General features: G+C 35.8%; 1 protein-coding gene across 1 annotated transcript in view; it reads right to left on the bottom strand.

Annotated features, from left to right (window-relative positions):
- PIK3C2G (phosphatidylinositol-4-phosphate 3-kinase catalytic subunit type 2 gamma) overlaps positions 1-19,582 on the bottom strand; it is a 487,933-nt gene that overhangs the window by 439,708 nt on the left and 28,643 nt on the right. The window contains exons 2-3 of the mRNA XM_068970622.1: positions 4,611-5,372; positions 46-128 (exon numbers count right to left, since the gene is read on the bottom strand). Coding sequence (XP_068826723.1) covers positions 46-128; positions 4,611-5,291 — 764 coding nt within the window. The 5' untranslated portion in view covers positions 5,292-5,372. The remainder of the gene's footprint in view (positions 1-45; positions 129-4,610; positions 5,373-19,582) is intronic.

Genomic DNA, 19,582 nt, shown 5'->3' on the forward strand with positions numbered 1-19,582 from the left:
GCACGTTCTAGAAATGTCAAAGTTGAATGAAATAGCAGCACTCACTTTTTTACTTTGTTGCAAAAGGATGCCAAACTCATATTACTGCCTTGAGCTACTTCAACCAGCTGAATGGAACAACCTGTCAGCTTAAAATAAAAACTGTTAAAATAGTTTTGTGTGGAGAAAAGGTAAATACAATTCTAAAATTTTTATTTTGTTTTAAAAAGCCATTCTGCTTTTAATAATATTTTTAAAACTTTACTGAAAAAATACAAATGGAAAAATACATAAATCTGAAAAATATTTATATTTGAACTTTGAGGAATATATGCAACTGTGAATATTAATATCCAATCAAAATATACATTTCTATCACTTTAGAAAGTTCCCCCATATCTCCTTCTCTCAGTCTCAACATCTATTTGGTAACTGTTAATTCACATTTCGGTCACCATATGCTCTTGTGTTTCTGTCTTCTTTCATTTAAATCATACATATTTTAAAATTTATGCTGTCATACATTATCAAAGATTTATCTTTTTTATTGCCTATTAGCTGTATTTGAAGTAGCGTCGGACACAACTTCACTTTCACTTTCACTTTTCACTTTCATGCATTGGAGAAGGAAATGGCAACCCACTCCAGTGTTCTTGCCTGGAGAATCCCAGGGACGGCGGAGCCTGGTTAGCTGCTGTCTATGGGGTCGCACAGAGTCAGACACGACTGATGTGACTTAGCAGCAGCAGCAGCAGCAGTAGTCTTTTTCATTACTATTCCACAGTTTGTTTACCCATTTTCTTTTTTATGGACAGGTGTGTTGTTTGTAGTTTTGGAGTATTGTAAAGAGAAATATTAATTTTCATATGCAAGTGTTTTTTGGACATGTGTTCCACTTCTTGTGAATAAGTGCATAAATGACTCAGTTAGAGGGTAGATATATGATTAACTTTAAAAGAAAAATCTTTGCTTTATGTATTTTGAAGCTGTTACTACATACATATGCATTTAAATTTATTATGTCTTTCTGATTGACTCTTTTATTATTATAAAATGATCCTTTTCTTTCTCTAGTAATATCTTGCCTTGAACTGTACTTTTTCTGATATTTGTAATGACACAAGGCTTTGTTTTGCTGGTTGAATGTTAAATATTTTGATTTCTTTTACTTTCAAACTATCTGTACCTATGCTTTTCAAATTTGACTCTTGTAAATAATACTTGTCTTTCTTATCTAGTTTGGAATGGATTTAGTATATTTCTGGATGTGGTTGGGTTTAAGACTGCCATGTTCACATATACTTCTTTCTATTCATTTCTTCCATTTTGTTTTGTTCTTCTATTTCTCCTTCCCTGACTTTTTCAATCTATTTGATTTTTCTCCTGTTTCATTTAATTCCTCTGTTGGATTTTTAGTTTTTCTTTTTCTTTTACTGTTCCTGTAGTGGTTATACTAGCTTAGAAATTAAAATATGCATCCTAAATATTTCACAGTTTACTTAGAGTTAATACTGTACTACTGCATTTAAAATGTAAGAACTTTCAACAGCAAATAACATTTACCCCCTTCATCTTTTATGCTCTTGTTGTCTTTTACTTTTTGTTTACATATACAGTAATTCTCAAAATGAAATACTATTTTTTTTGCTTTATACAGCTGTCTTTCAAAAAAATAAGATTAAAGTAGTTTTTCTGATATACTATCATATTTACCATTTGTTCTGTTCTTTTCTAGATTCCATCTGATATAATTTTCTTTGCATATAAAGCACTTTGGTGTTTTTTGTGTGTATGTGAACTAAGTTTTCTCTACATTTGTTTATATGATAATATTTTTATTTTATTTAAAATTTCAAGCATGTACTCAATGAGTACAGAAGTATGAATTCTTTTCTTTTTTTTTAATAAAACTTTCAAAATGCCATTCCATTGTCATTTGGCTTCCATTGTTTCCGATAAGATAATACTTTAATTCAAAATATTTCATTGCATGACATATTTTTTCCCCCTCTCTGCTGCCTTTTATGATCTTTTCAAATTTGGTCTTCATATGTTCTAGTATAATTTGTCTACATGTGGTTGTCTTTGCATTTATAGTTTGAGATGTATTGATTTTATTATATCTATAATTTAATATTTTGTACTCAATTTGATAAAATTCAGGGTATTATTTCTTGAAATGAATTTTTCCATCTTTCCTCTCCTGTTAGCTTTCCAAATTATCCATATGTTAAACTGTTTATCTCATAAGTTTCTTAGTCCTGCTCACTTTTATAAAGTTCTTTTATTTTCTCTTTTTTAGTTTGGATAATTTCTATTATTTTCCTTTCAAGTATTGTGTTTTCCCTCTATCATCCTTTATCTGTTTTTAAGCATACCCACTGACTTTTTCTTTGCAGGTATAATTTTAATACTAAATTTTCCATTAGTCTTTGTTTTTTCATAGTTTCTTGTTTCCTCCTCAGATTCCTTATTTGTCTTTCATTATGTTCACATTTACTTCATCTACTTGAACATCCTTTTAATAACTTCCTTCGATTCACAGTCTGTTAATTCCAACATCTGTTCCATCTCAGAATCTATTCACTGAGTTATTTTCTTGATTATGGTTCAGAATTCCCTATTCTTTACACATCTTATGCATTTGTTATTAAATATTGGATATTGTAGATGACACATTAGGAATTGTTTCTACAAACTACACTTTTTCTCTGGCAGGCAGTTGAAATCCTTTTGGTCTTGTCTGCCTTGATTTTATTTTTTTGGGAGGCCACATCTAATTTGGTATGTAGAGCATTTGCTATAGAGCACAACTTTTGCTCTTAAGAGATAGTTTTGTGTGATCTCAATCGAATACCAGAAATGTTCTGCTCAGTCTTCTCTTGCTGGATCAGAACTTGTGGCCTGCGTAACTTCTATTTGTGTGTGGTGAATCCGATCTCTTGGCCAACAATCTGCAGTATAAATCCCATCCACTGCATAGCTCCTTCTGTGGTCTGCTCTGCAAATCACAGCATCCTTTGCAGCCTAGAACTGCAGTCTCTGCCTCCTCAGTTTAGTGATGCTGTTGTCGTTCAGTCGCTCCATTGTGTCCAGCTCTTTGTGACCCCATGGACTGCAGGCTTCTCTGTCCTATCTTCTGGAGTTTGCTTAAACTCATGTCCATTGAGTTGGTGATACCATCCAACCATCTCATCCTCTGTCATCCCCTTCTCCTCCTGCCCTTAATTTTTCCCAGCATCAGGGTCTTTAGCCATGAATTGGCTCTCTGCATGAGGTGGCCAAAGTATTGGAGCTTCAGTTTCAGCATCAGTTCTTCCAGTGAATATTCAGGATGGTTTCCTTTATGATTGACTGATTTGATCTCTTTCTGTCCAAGTGAATCTCAAGAGGCTTCTCCAACACCACAGTTTGAAAACATCAGTTCTTTGGGGCTCAGCCTTGTTTAGGTACTGCAGCTCAAATTAGGCTCCACTAGCCTACCTAGCACCAGGAAGAATCCCTGCAGAAACCAGAATGACCATAACAACACTTGGGTGTTTCTCTTCTCTCAAGGATCACTGTCTCGACTGATTCTTCAGTCTTGAAAGCAGTAGTTTCATGTATTTTGTCTAATTTTATAGTTGTTTTCAGTGGTGAGAGAAAGTTTAATACTTGTTACACCATCATGATCAGAAGTAGAGGTTCCTAAAATTCATCCACTTTTAATTCAAATCCCTTGAGGTGTTATTTCTTCTGCAAGTGCCTCAGACACAGTTGTGTCTTCTCTAATGAACTCATCCTCTGTGTTATTTTACTGTGTTGCCATTATTCATTTGCATGTAAATTTGAACAATATGCTATTCCTAAAATCAGGTATCATGCATTTTTCTTCTTTGTTATTTGTTATGCCTAGTATGTCATATATAACTTAAGAATAATGATAAATAGTTGTCAAATAAATGAAGAATCCTTTTGTCTAACCCTGAATATTACAGCTGAAATAATGTTTCTTCTTTTTATTGTTTACTTCTGGTTTCCCTTGTGTCTAGAGTCTGTATAGCAGAGAAATGTTCAAATATTATGCAAGAAGCTTTGTGGTTACTAAAATGATTGGAAAACTACTAATGAACCCATCAGGATGAATTGCACAATGATTACTTAATTTCCTACTCTTGAAATGTTCCCAATAGATGGTGCCTGCCAACAGGGTAATTTAGAAGCCTCTGAGTAAAGGGCCATTTTTTCCTACCAATAATATGATGTTTTAATTCATGGTAATGTAACTCAAAATATAAATGTAATGAAATGGATTTGTGTTTCTGTATGTGCATAATAACACAATAAGAATGAAAAATACAATCATATAAAACTCCGACTATTATATTTTTTATCTAAAAAAATGTAAATACTATACCACACTATTTAATTTTGATGAAACAAGAACTTAAAAATATTAGAAAAACTCTTTCTTTAGAAAAAATCCTTAATTCATGAAAATGGAATTTGTGAATAATAGGCATTTTTTTCAAAAGTAGTAGTAATACATTCCCTTACTGAATATTAGTTACTCTTGTTACCAAATTCACCCAGCACATTATTGATTGATTCTTTCAGATTCATGTTTTTAGGTTGAAAAATATGGTACATACCTCTGTGTTCTTTGGGAGTGTACTTTCCCATGTCCTGGGTAGAGAAGAACCTTTAAAGGGCATCAGAGAAGACTCTACAATGTTCATATTTCTACTGCTTTTATTTTCTTCTTTTGGCATCAAGTTAGTTGACAAGAATGGGTATATAGGAAGAACGCTGCTTTCAAATCCTATACGGTAGTTATGATTTTCATTTTCCAGTTGACTCTGTGAATTAGTTTTATCCAGACTGGTAGATGATAGAGGCAAAATATTGAATCCGTAATCATCAGCATCATGGTATTTTCCTATGGGATTTCCCCAAGAGCTTCCTTTATTGATGTTTTGAGGATTTGGTAGCACAGAATGCCTACTAAAACCAATTACTGGCGTTTCACTAACTTGGTGACAGGAGAGTTCTGAGCTTTTAAAAGTGAATTCATTCAAGGATGTTTGGTGTGTTTCATCTAATGAATGTTTTCTTGAGTCCCAGTGTGGTGCACTGGGCACAAAAAAGGCATTTTCTTCAATTTCTCTCTGACAGAGTGGGATTTTGTTACTGATTTCATCTACTACATTATCAAAGCCCAGACTGACTGTGCTAGGAAAAAGAGGTTGATTCAAGGAGGAGAATTCTTGGTGCTCCTGCTGCTTTTCATGTGATTCACTGGAATTTAGATTTGTTTTCCAGTAATAAGCCATTCTTTATTTTAGGTAACTGAGAGGGTTGACTCAGGTCCAAATATCTCTTCAATGATATTATAAAAGATGATAGAAAATTTCCTAGACAAATGATAAAAGGAAATTTAAAAATGTGATTAATTAGAAATAAAAGAGCTTTCAAGAAAGAAACATATTGAATAAATACAGACAATTGTTTTGAAGTTTCATAGCAAATGAGATAAACCCATGGGTTATATAAATCCATCAGAGCTCACATAATTAAAGTCCAAGGGGGAGTATTGACTTCAGAGACATGCATGAAACTCCTGTAGTAGAAAACTAAGTCGACTTCAGTCATGACAGTGATTTCATGAATGAAAGCCGGTATTCTCCTTTGGACTCCTTTACTACTGAAAACCCACTGGCCCATAGCAGCATTATCTCCTTCTATATTTAATCATCTATCAGCATGCTGGGCTTCCCTGGTGGCTCAGAGGGTAAAGCGTCTGCCTGCAATGCAGGAGACCTGGGTTCGATCCCTGGGCCAGGAAGATCCCCTGGAGAAGGAAATGGCAATCTACTCCAGTACTTTTGCCTGGAAAATCCCATGGACAGAGAAGCCTAGTAGACTACAGTCCATGGGATCGCAAAGAGTTGGACACGACTGAACGACTTCACTTTCACTTTATCAGCATGCTAGTATGCTAAAGTATCTTAACAGTCTCTTCATGATCAGCAGTGATTCCATTCCTAGATACAGTCTTAACTCTTTTCAGCCCTCCATAACCAGTCATCTTGTAGGTTGGCTAGACCCTTTCATATCCTCGCTCAAACTTTAAATAATTGCAAACTTCTCTCATCACTTCTCCAAAGCAATTTTCATTAAGTTCACTGATGAGAAAATTCAACTGATGTTTATCAATCTCTATTTTAACTTACCTCTCTGCAAAACTTGAACCCTTTTATTCACTATACTTATTTAAAATTTTCTTGTTTTGTCCTACATTGACTCTCTGTGACACTGTACTCTCAGAGTTCAGTGTTAGCTCTTTCTCAAGAATCCTCTGCCATATTGTTCATTACCTACTGGACCCCTTGTCAGAGCTTTTCTTCTCATCCATTTTCTGTGTGTAAATTATTTCATACCTCCTATGGCTTAAATTACCATCTACATATCAATAACCCTAACACAGGACCATTCTTATTATTGTCTCCACTTGGAATTTTTTTTTAACCTCTAAGAGAAAGTCCAAAACCTAAATCAAAATTCACCCAAAAATCTGCTTTTATTCCAATGTCTTCTGTGACAGAAAACGGCCCAACAATTCACTCAGTTTCTTAGACCAGAAACCAGGGTTTTATCTTTGAGTCTTCCCACACCTTAATTCTTCTATCTCCAGTAAGTCACCAGTTCCTATAGGAGATCTTGCTTCCTTTTTTGTCTACCACTGTCACAATCTTAGTCTAAAGTTTTCTAATCCTCTCATCTGCATTGTTGTGGTTTCTCTGAAACTGCTTCCACATTTTCTACAATTCATTCTTGAGTCTTGTAATCCATTTTTTGTGTTACACTGTTATATTTAATAGACTAACCATATATCACCTTTGTATATAACAGTGGTTCCTACTGTCTCGGGGTAACATGTATAAATGTTATATATGTAACATTTTTCTGTCCCATTAAATCATTAGGCCATGTTAGTCTTTTCACTTATATCTCAGTACTTAGTGCTTTGCTTCACTCAGAGTAGTTGCTCATTTGCATTTATTGATCAAATGATTTAAATGTTGGAAAAATTATAGTTGAATTATAAGAAAATGACACTGAAAAGTATTTCTGTAATTTTGTGGATTTATTTGGAGGAGGAGGTGGCAATCCACTCCAGTGTTCTTGCCTGGAGAGTCCCATGGACAGCAGAGCTGGACAGGCTATGGTCAATGGGGGTCGCAAAGGGTTGGACATGACTGACTGAGTGACTAAACAACAACAACAATGTGGATTTATTAATTGCCTTAACAATTATATGTGTGTTAAAGGACAAAAAAACATTTTAAATGGTGATTATAATAGTCATTACCTATCAAATACCATTTTCTATCAATGTGTTTTGCAATGGCAAATGATTTTTATTATATTGGCACTAAGGGTCTACTTGAAACTCACAACCACCTGAGACATAAACAAGTTAGATTTATTATGTTTCACTCAAGAAATTGTACTGATTCGAGAAAGATTTTCAGGAGATATAAATAAAATGTGTATAGAAGGATATGTGAAATAGAAAATTAATCTATAAAATTTATTCCAAACTATTCAAATTGATGGGTCGCACAGATACATTATCTAGCCATAATCCGTTTTGCAGAAATTGACATTTTTTTCATTTCCATAGTAGTAGTTAAAGGTATGTTTCATTAAAGCAACTTATACACTAACAAAAGCAGAATATTAAGAAGAGGTGGCAAGAATACACAGAAGAACTATACAAAAAAGATCTTCACAACCCAGATAATCACAATGGTGTGATCATTCACCTAGAGCCAGACATCCTGGAATGTGAAGTCAAGTGGGCCTTAGGAAGCATCACTATGAACAAAGCTAGTGGAGGAGATGGAATTCCAGTTGAGCTATTTCAAATCCTAAAAGATGATGCTGTGATAGTGCTGCACTCAATAGGCCTGCAAATGTGGAAAACTCAGCAGTGGCCACAGGACTGGAAAATGTCAGTTTCCATTCCAATCCCAAAGAAAGGCAATGCCAAAGAATGCTCAAACTACTGCACAATGGCACTCATCTCACACGCTAGTAAAGTAATGCTCAAAATTCTCCAAGCCAGGCTTCAACAGTACGTGAACTGTGAACTTCCAGATGTTCAAGCTGGATTTGGAAAAGGTGGAGGAACCAGAGATCAAATTGCCAACATCGGCTGGCAATTGAAAAAGCAAGAGAGTTCCAGAAAAATATCTACTTCTACTTTATTGACTATGCCAAAGTCTTTGACTGTGTGGATCACAACAAACTCTGGAAAATTCTTAAAGAAATGGGAATACCAGACCACCTGACCTGCCTCCTGAGAAATCTGTATGCAGGTCAGAAAGCAACAATTAGAACTAGACATGGAACAGCAGACTGGTTCCAAATAGCGAAAGGAGTATGTCAAGGCTGTATATTGTCATCCTGCTTATTTAACTTCTATGCAGAGTACATCAGGAGAAACACTGGGCTGGATGAAGCACAAGCTAGAATCAAGATAACTGGGAGAAATATCAATAACCTCAGTTATGCAGATGACACCACCCTTATGGCAGAAAGTGAAGAACTAAAGAGCCTCTTGATGAAAGTGAAAGAGGAGAGTGAAAAAGTTGGCTTAAAACCCAACATGCAGAAAACTAAGATCATGGCATCCGGTCCCATAACTTCATGGCGAATAGATGGAGAAACAGTGGAAACAGTGTCAGACTTTATTTTAGGGGGCTCCAAAATCACTGCAGATGGTGATTGCAGCCATGAAATTAAAAGACGCTTACTCCTTGGAAGAAAAGTCATGACCAACCTAGGCAGCATATTGAAAAGCAGAGACATAACTTTGCCAACAACATCCATCTAGTCAATATTATGGTTTTTCCTTTAGTCATGTATGGATGTGAGAGTTGGACTATAAAGAAGCTGAGTGCCAAAGAATTGATGCTTTTGCACTGTTGTGTTGAAGAAGACTCGAGAGTCCCTTGGACTGCCAAGGAGATCCAACCAGTCCATCGTAAGGGAAATCAGTCCTGAATATTCACTGGAAGGACTGATGCTGAAGCGGGAGTTGGCGATGGACAGGGAGATCTGGTGTGCTGCCATCCATGGGGCTGCAAAGAGTCAGACACAGCTGCGTGATTGAGCTGAACTGAACTGTTACACTTTCTTCTGTCTCTGTCATGGAAGTCAGAATTTTCCAGCAAGTGTCACTTTTTGCTGACAACCATAGTTAATATCCTGTTCTAGTCTTCTAGCCTGCTGTGTCTTGTCTTAGCTTAAATATGGTCAATATGGCTATCTCATGTTGACTTTTTAAATTTTCGGGTGTTTCAAATGAACTGAGTGTTTTTTAATTATTTTAAATTTTTTCTAGAGCCACAGGGGAAGTCTTTAAATGAAGTATCAGTGGTATAATGAAGAAATTAAAGATTCAGGTAAGCTGTACCACCTGGTTGTTATTAATAATAATGATTTTGAACATCTTTTGAGCACCACTCTAACACAGTACTCAGTAGACTGCTTTGTTTACATGAATTAACATATCCTCTCAACCTGTGATGTTATTACTGCCATTTAACAAATGAGAAAACTGAAGCACAGAAAGGTGAATCAACTTACCCAGTGTCTAAGAGTTTGTGTTCATAGATTTGTTTTAAATGGGAATTTAAAAAAAGCAAGTGAGTGATAATTCCATACTAATATAACATCTAGAGCATGCCGGAATTTAGGCATTGAAAAACAGCATTAACTTAATTGAAACCATCTTTGCTGAAAAGAGTTGGAAATGTAAACATTTTTATTAATAATAATATTTTCCATCCATTTCTCACAGCACTGAAACTTGAAATGAGTGAGAAGCCCTCTTTGAAAAAAATCTCATTATAGTGAGATAAAGGAGAATGATAAATACTTATTCATATTGAAAATGTAATAAAACAGAAACCATATCCAGATCCACTTTTATAATATTAAATTTGGTGATTTTAAGAAATTCCTAATAATTTTATGTCTCTTCTTTACCATTACAGTTCAGAACTATATCTTAGTTTAAAAATAAATAAAAATGTGATTGAGTGCCAGCTAGTAAATATATGCAGTCTGCATTAGGAAGTAATGCATAAAATAACTAAAAGTCATATACTTTGACTTTGAGGCAGAATTATACATATTATGTGCTAGCATGCATGCTCAATTGCTCAGTCATGTCCAATTCATTGCAACCCCATGGACTGTAGCCTGCCAGACTCCTCTGTCCATTTGATTTCTGAGGCCAGAGTACTGGAGTGGATTGCCATTTCCTATTCCAGGGGATCTTTCTGACCCAGGGATCAAATCCTCATCTCCTTGTTAGCAGGTGGATTCTTTATCACTGCGCCACCTGGGAAGCTCTACCATATATATACTACATGGCATCAAATATGTCATAATAGGGATGACATGACTGTTGGTTCCTGATTTAAATAACACTCTGTCGAATTATAGGAAAAAGCTCTGTGGTAGGCAAAATAATGCCCCCCTTCTCCAGTATTCCCATTCTTAATCCCTGGAACATGTGGATATGTTAGGTTACATGATGAAGAAGAATCAAGGCTCTAAATGGAGTTAAGTTTCCTAGTCATCTGACCTTAAATTAGGAAATTACCTGAATAGGATCAGTACAATCACAAGAGGGCTTACCACTTGGCACAGTGGTAAAGAATCTGCCTGCCAATGCAGGAGACCCAGGTTCAATCCGTGGATCGGGAAGATCCCCTGGAGGAGGAAATGGCAACCCACTCCCGTATTCTTGCCTGGGAAATCCCATGGATAGAGAAGCCTGGTGGGCTACAGTCCATGGGGTTGCAAAGAGTCAGACATGACTGAGGGACTGAGCATGCACACACACACACACATACAATCACAAGGATACTTAAAGGAAGAAGAGGTCAGAGTGATACTCAGGGAAGACTCAACCTGATTTTATTGGCTTTGAAGATGGAGTAAGGGGTCCGTGAACAAAGCAATGTGAGCAGCCTCTAGAAGCTAGAAAGGGGAAGGGAATGGATTTCCCCCAGATGCCTCCAGAAGGGAGCATATCCCTTATAACACCTTGATTTTTGCACAGTGATACTTGCGTTGTATTTCCAACCTATAAAATTGTATGATAATAATTTGTGTGATTTTAAGTCACTTAAGTTTGTGATCATTTGTTACACTGGCAACAGAAAATCGATACAACATGAAAACTGGAATGTGATTAATGAATGGACTTGAAGAAAGATAGCAGACCACACAAAAATGTTTCCCCAGTCTTTGTTGGTAAGTCCAGTTAAATTCAAACAAGGAAGTTCAAAAGTGTTAATAATGACAAATTAATATTCTTCAATAGCTTATAACTTTCTATTTGGTTTGACTTTCAAGAGATCTGTTTTTATTGAAGATTAAATGCTCAGTTGCCCTCAAAGAACAAGAAGAGACAAAACCTGGGTACCTTTCAGAGAAAGGGCAGCCCCTGCCAGCAGCTTCCACTCTGTAAATCTCCTAAGATGCAAATATCATCCAAATAGCCCCAGTGTTCAGAATGGGAACAAAAAAAAATGTTTATTTTACAAAAGAACAAAGAACCTTTCTGAAAATTGTCTGTTCTTGATCCAAAAAGTTCTGGCTGCATTACTGAATCACTATATCTGCAGGGAAAAGATGAGAAGAGGGTGAAGGGTATAAATTATGAGATTGAAGAAACATGATTTTTCTTTCAGATAGCAAGTTGTAACGTGTTGAAAATTTAGCAGTTTTTAAAATATGCATTAATGTCTTGGGAGATAAATATTGTGCCAGCGTAAGGCATGTCAAAGCATAATCAAGCTAAGCCGTCTGTATTTCAGCAAGGTGGAGGGCAAGCCCACATTATCTGTAGCAGCAAACCTGGGTTCTGAGAAAAGTCTGAGTTGGCTGCATGGTCTGAAATTCCCATCTCTGCATCTTATGAGCCAATTTTATATGTCATGCAGACACTATTTTAGATAGACATAAGTATGATCTTTCTCAGCTCAATTTGCTGAATGAATACAGAGAAGACTGTAACTATTTATATATAATTTAATGATATATATAATTAAAGCATATTACATATAAAATTTGCATTACCTTTTTCCATTTCCATTTTGTGATTGAGTGCTAAGGTAAACATACTATTTTCATGAGCTCTGATTATTTTCCGGTAAGCACAGACAGGAGATACTTAGGAAAAACATTAATTTCCAAGGAGTCTCTATCAGGTGCCTTTTTATGTGAATAATTGACATTTTCTTAATAATGTATAATCCTATAGAAGACACTTCCTATTAGATTGCCTCAAGCACTCTTATGTGGAAAATTTGAAGCTGTCAGTTATGCTTATTTTTGAGGGATATTGACTTGAAAATATCAATTCACTTATTCACACCTCTATTTACTCATTTGCACATTTATTTATTCAGTATGTGTTTTAAAATACATTGTGTCAAGTACTGTGCAAAGCACTTGGAATATAAAAAAGATAAAGCACAGCTCTTGCCCTCAAGTATTTCACAGACATAAATTGATAATACAGATGTATGAGAATGACTTTAATAGACAAAGTCTTCATTTTGTTTGGTGAAATTTCATATAGAACATCATTAAGATTATTTTGCTTTAGAAAGTGCAGAAGTAAAATTCATAAGGGATATATTTGAGGTTTATATATTGGGTATGTTTTGTTCAGGTCACTGAGACCTGGTTTCAAGAATACTTCTATTCCTAAGTATTGTTAAGGTTTTAGTCTCAAACATGATAAAGCAGTTGAAGCAGTAATTCATTCAATTCCTCTGAGTGTGTCTTAAGAATAAACATGACAATGGAAAGTCAGCCTCCAGCTCTGAGTAACAGCTTTGGGGGAAATTACCTAGTGGGAAAGAAGACTGTTTCAGGGGAAGACAGAGACAGTGAGGGAATATGACACCAACCCAGAAGGGAGGAAATCTTCAGACCCAATCCGGTTAACCCTTGAAATATGACACTCAGTTAGGGCTCCATAAACACAGCCTAGTGGTATTTGGGAAGAACTAACAGTGTTTTGCCTATTAGACAAATCTATTCTGAAAAATTAGGACTAAGAAATTTTATGTGATTGAAGCAATAGTGGCTGCTGTTTTCTTTGCCTACTTTTGCAACTAATACGTAGGTCCCCATCCCTTATTTAAGAGTGTTTGGCCAATGCAAAAGGCACGGGTTTGATCCCTGGGTCAGGAAGATCCTCTAGAGAAGGAAATGGCAACTCACTCCAGTTATTCTTGCTTAGGAAATCCCATGAACACAGGAGCCTGCAGGGCTATAATCCATGGGGTTCCAAAAGAGTCAGACACAACTGAGTGACTGAACAACATTGAGTATTCTATTAGTAATGAATGAGTAAATTAGAGGGTTCTGTCAATAATTTACTTGGTTTCCAGAGAAATACTTTACATTAAATTTTAAGTAACAACATTAGGAAAAGACAATTGCAATTTATCAAAGTGGATTGAGAAAGGTTTCAGGAAGAGATGATTCCTAAACTAAGAGAAAAAAGGAGCAGTTTTCCAGACAGGTTTGGCAAAAGGAAGAGGAAGTCCTTGGTTTTCCAGACAGAGACTATTATTTTTGAAAAGTCAAGGAGAAAAATAGGAAGAAAGAAAAATAAAACTAGGAAAGAGGGAATAAAGAAACTGTGAAATGCAAAAGAAAGATGAAAGATGGAAGAAAATGAAGATGTGAAAAGATACTCTGTTGGAACAGAGTACTAGCTGCTGTGTTAGAGCATGAGAAAGACTAACATAGTCTTGTAACCTAAATGGAAAGAGAATTGCCATTAGGTTTTATGGCAGGAACACCTGTGCCAAGTGGATAATTGACTCTTATGTTTAAGATACAAGGAAAGAAATGGGAACCAAAAATATGTCTTCACTTAACTGATTTCCAAATTAAAATTCCACAAACTGTCATGGCCACATGAGAGCTTAGGGAGTATTGTTTTTACGGACTATTTATTTATAAGCTACTGAAGAATAAACTTCAGGTTAATCAAAAAGATGGAGATACATCAACATTGAGACTACTGATGAGCATTAAATATACGCATACTATTTTGAAGAACTCAGATAGATGAGGGATATAGGAGGTAGTTTAATATGGCCGCACTGAAAATGTAGATAGAGTTCAACTTTAGTAAAAGATAGGGAAAATGAAGAGAACATGTACATGTTTTTGGAAGAGTTTTTATTAACCATATGGTGACTGTGTTAGAATTATTATCCTTATAATACTTTGTGTGTAATGCTTGGTAAAACAAGCAGTATTCTCAGAAGTATAGAATTATAACTCAAAGCATCAGAATGAACTCATCAGATTTTTTTTTCAAAAGAAATCACATTTATTTATCTATAGTTTTCTTCATTGGAAAAGTCTAGAAATAAAGCCCATCCTAACAGCAGTGAGCATCTCTACCATCCAGGCTGTGATATAAAAATACCACTTCCTATGAAAAGAAACAAAGCTACTTGAAGTACCACCTGTCTTTGAGAAAAAGGTAGCTAATGTAACATGAGCCTGCTGTTGCTGCTGCTAGGTCACTTCAGTTGTGTCTGACTCTGTGCGACCCCATAGATGGGAGCCCATCAGGCTCTTCCGCCCCTGGGATTCTCCAGTCAAGAACACTGGCGTGGGTTGCCATTTCCTTCTCCAATGCATGAAAGTGAAAAGTGAAAGTGAAGTCGCTCAGTCATGTCCGACTCTTAGCGACCCCATGGACTGCAGCCTACCAGGCTCCTCCCTCCATGGGATTTTCCAGGCAAGAGTACTGGAGTGGGTTGCCATCGCCTTCTCTAAACATGAGCCTAGGAAATCCTATTATTCTAGTTAATAAGGAGGTTGTCACAGAATATAAGGATGCACCAATAGAAGTTGAGAGCCAACTTGAAAAGGCTTACATTGTCCAAAATGTGTAATAAACTGAAGTGGATGAAAGCATATCAAACATTTTAGATGCCTGAATTCATAATAATACACATTCATACCTACAACTAATTGATTGCCTTTGTATGACACAGGGATAATTAATAAACTACATAATAAAACATACTTTGTCCTTTTTTATATGAAATGATCTAAGTAATAATATGAAATGATTTGAAATAATATGAAATGTTATGAATAATATGAAGCGATCTAAGTAATAAATGAGGCAAAGTTTCTCTTTGTACAAGTACTGCAAAAGATAAGTGAAGAAAGAATGATGAAGCCAGGTTATCAATGTTTTATAGTAAGTCATGAATTATAAAATCTAGGCATCTAGCATGGATCGGAGAAGAGAATGGCACCCCACTCCAGTACTCTTGCCTGGAAAATCCCATGAATGGAGGAGCCTGGTGGGCGGCCGTCTATGGGGTCACACAGAGTCGGACACAGCTGAAGCAACTTAGCAGCAGCAGCATTGATGGCTGCTAACGTCACAAAAAGAGGAGCAGCTAGGGTTTTGTGCTTTCTTTAAGAGTTCAAAACTACCATGAAGTCTTGCCAACAAAATCTCATCTTAATCTATCTACGTATGCTTCTGGATTCAGTCACCATGCACAAGGGTGCAGGATAGAACTAAATCAGGATGGAAACTGATATAGAAAATTAAGCTAGATTCTTCTGCAAATAAATTAGAAGACAAAAAAGAGAGATGAAATACATCAGTTGAAAAAGACTGTGAAAACCCATTCCTGCACCCTTCCAAAGAAATAGAGAATGTAAAACAAAGCTATACACTTTAGGGATACACATTTCAATGATGAAACTATGTAGAAAAGTACAGATGTGACATCAGAAGAGCTGTTTTTCTTGGGGGAGGAAGGGTATTGTAAGAGGGGTTGGAGAGGTTTTGAGGGTGGCAAAATTGCTTATTTCTTGACATATTGGGTGGTTAGAAGGTTGTTCACTTTATTTATAATAGTACATTAAGCTATACATTTGGTTTATGTAGTTGGTAATATCATACATTAAAAAAAAAGAGGAATGGGTGGCCAGATTTATTGGCCATGTGGAACTCGAGGACTTGTACAAATCTAAGTGAAGATGCTGAATAAGCATTTGCATATGTAATTCTTCAATTCAGGAGATAAATTTTGTAGCTGGACCCATGAGCCTTGTCTAAGGAGCAGTTGAGGAGTAAAACAGGTATAAATGAATCTGAGAATGGAATCCCATTGTGAGGGAAAACCAATATCTAATAAATGAATCTAAAAAGAAAAGGTACAGAATAGTCTGAAAGGTAGGAAAAGGAACTCTAAGCCACTGTCACTTCACTTTCTCCACTTTTGATCCTGATAAGAGAGAAAGAAGTGAAAGGCAAGTGACTTCCTTTCAGGAACATTATTATGAAGTTGCACATATCACTTCTGCTCACATCCATTGGCCTGAATATATATCTGCAAGGAAGCCTGGGAAATGAAGTTCCTTACTGTGTTACCAGGAGACCAGAAGAAGCACAGATATTCTTTTACTAGAAAGAGAAATGATGGAGGAAATTGAAGTTCTCTGAATAGCCTGGAGTTAGAATGCAAACTGAAGATGCTGAACCAGTTGCACTTAGGAGCAAAAGTCTTTAATGGATGTGGAAAAACAAGGTCAAGGGATGACAGTAAGTAGAAGGGACATTAGTAGGAGAGCAAATGTTATGGGATCCTGGTTGTACTTGTCTCCTCTTCTTGATACAATGGCCATGGGAGAATGAACAACTTCCACAGAACTGCAAAGAAGCAGAGTACTTGGAGAGCCAGGGTTGCTTTTTGGAAATGGAAGTGAAGAGGCTAAGAAATCAACAGTGCATCTTGCACAGATTAAATCTCAACCAAAGAAATGCCTCTCACTACATATTTTATAAGTATGGATTTCTGCTACTCCTCTTACTTTGAGGGGATATGGAATACAAAACATTGGTTAATTATTCAACTCCAGTTCTTAAAATTTGGCTTCCCTGGTGGTTCAGGTGGTAAAGAATCTACCTGCAATGCAGAAGACCTATGTTTGATCCATGGGTTGGGAAGATCCCCTGGAAGAGGGCATGGCAACCCACTCCAGTATTCTAGCCTTGAAAACTCCCAGGGACAGAGGAGCCTGGCAGGCTACATGGGATCTCAAAGAGTCAGACATGACTGAATGATGAAAAAAAGCACAGTTCTTAAAATTATCTGTTTAATTTAATTTTAATTAGATTTTTAAATTTAAACTTTTAATTTTAAAAATATATTTTTTAATTGGAGTATCATGAATATTTAGTTTTTTTTTTAATAATGGCAAATACTGCTATGTTTCTAGTAAAAAACTTGAAGCATATTGAAGTTACATATTTAGAATACAAGACCATTCTTTAAGGGGATTTGTATTTATGAAACATTATATATTTTCATCATAAAATACCAACAATAGATTGTTCTCTGTTCTTTCAGACTATTTAGAACTAAAGTATAAACAGTTGTATGAAAGTGAAAGTGCAGTCATGTCTGACTCTTTGTGACCCCATAGACTATAGTCCACCAGGCTCCTCTGTCCATGGTATTTTCCAGGCAAGAATCCTGGAGTGAGTAGCCATTCCCTTCACCAGAGGATCTTCCTGACACAGGGATCAAACCCAGGACTCCTGCATTGCAGACAGACTCTTTACCGTTAAAGCTGCCAGGGAAACTACCTGGGAGCCACATATAATTAGGTCACATTTCACAGAATCCTGGTCCAAAGTAATTTGGACTACTGTAAGTTTTACCTGACCCATAAACTTAATCCTTAAATATTAATATTTTCTTGGAAAACAACAATAGTCCTTAGGGCCATTCTAGGGGCTAACCATGTTCAATGAACCTACAGCAAATAGCTATTCTACTATAACCTCCAATAAATAACTTTTTTCTATTTTGCCTTTTCCTAAACCTGAATCTAGGTTTTTTTAATATTTTAAATATAAAAAAGCAAAAATTGTCGTATTTGCTGTCTCATCTATCTTAAGCTTCATTGTTATATGCTAATATAATTTACATTTTTTTCTATACATGCAAATGGTTTCTCTTTTGGCTGTGAATGGAAAGTAGCAGAAACAAGTCAGTAACAGTTTCTTCTCCGGGGGAACCCTAATAAGGATCACAGCACATGATGAATTTTATTTGAATAATAGTTAAGAGAAAGATCTCAGAAATGTTTTATAAGCCAAGTGTAGGAGAAAACAATAATAATATGATAATATAAATATATTGTTACATTTAATACTTCTAAGGACTTGTTTATTGTGCCAGCTCATACAGTGAGCTATAACACAAGGCATTCCTCTGAGATATATGTTAATATATACATATGGTTAAAATAACCATATCTTATTTTAATTATTTAAAACATATATCTGTGGTACAGCCTCTATGGAGACCAATATGGAGGTTCCTTAAAAAACTAAAAATTGAGTTACCATATGATCCAGTCATCCAACTACGGGACATATATCCAGAAAAAGACAAAACTCTAACTTGAAAAGATACAGGCACCCCAGTGTTCATAGCCACACAATTTAAAATAGCCAAGAGATGGAAGCAACCTAAGTGTCCATCAAGAGAAGAATGGATCAAGAAAAGGTGGTGTGTGTATGCATACATGCACACAAAGGAATATTGTTGTTTAGTCACTAAATTGTGTCCAACTTTTTGAGACCCTGTGGAATATAGCCCATCAGACCCCCCGTCCATGAAATTTCCCAAGCAAGAATACCAGAGTAGGTTGTCATTTCCTTCTCCATGGGATCTTCCCAACTAAGGTATCAAACTCACATCTCCTACATTGGCAGGGAGATTACTGCTGAATCACCAGGGAAGCCCCAAAGGGATATTACTCAGCCATAAAAAAGAATAAAATGATACTATCTCCAGCAACACAGATGGATCTAAAAATTATCATACTTAGTGAAGTAAGTCAGACAGAAGAAGACAAATCACATGACATCACTTATATATGAAATAAAAAAATGATACAAATGAATGTAGTTACAAAACGGAAATAGACTCAAAGACATAGAAAACAAATTTATGGTAACCAAAGGGGGAGGAGGGTGAGGGATAAATTAGGAGTCTGTGATTAACATATACATACACTATATATATATATATACATACACACACACTATACATGTATAAAATAGATAAACAAGGACCTATAGGAAATATAGCACCGGGAACTATATTCAGTATCTCGTAATAACCTATAATGGAAAAGAATCTAAGAAAGAATGTAGAAATTTAAAAATCAGTTGAGTTGCCTTTCTTTAGAGTGGCATCTGGCTGGTAGGGTGTGACTTAAAAAATTAATCAAATATTTTTAAAACTAAAAAGACAAAGTCTATTCATCGTAAAGCATTACCAGCAACAAAGACTGGCAACCATTCACTTGGTTACCCAGATTTTCACCATATGTGAGACCAAGTAGATCAATCTGAAGTAGAAGGGGAAAAATTGGCTGACACTTTCTTAATTATTTTTAGAATTTGGCTTGCTTTATTATCTGAAGGAGAATAAATCTACCAGTCTAACTAATG

Source organism: Capricornis sumatraensis, chromosome 4, assembly GCF_032405125.1.
Source record: "Capricornis sumatraensis isolate serow.1 chromosome 4, serow.2, whole genome shotgun sequence".
In the NCBI taxonomy this organism is placed as follows: Eukaryota; Metazoa; Chordata; class Mammalia; order Artiodactyla; family Bovidae; genus Capricornis; species Capricornis sumatraensis.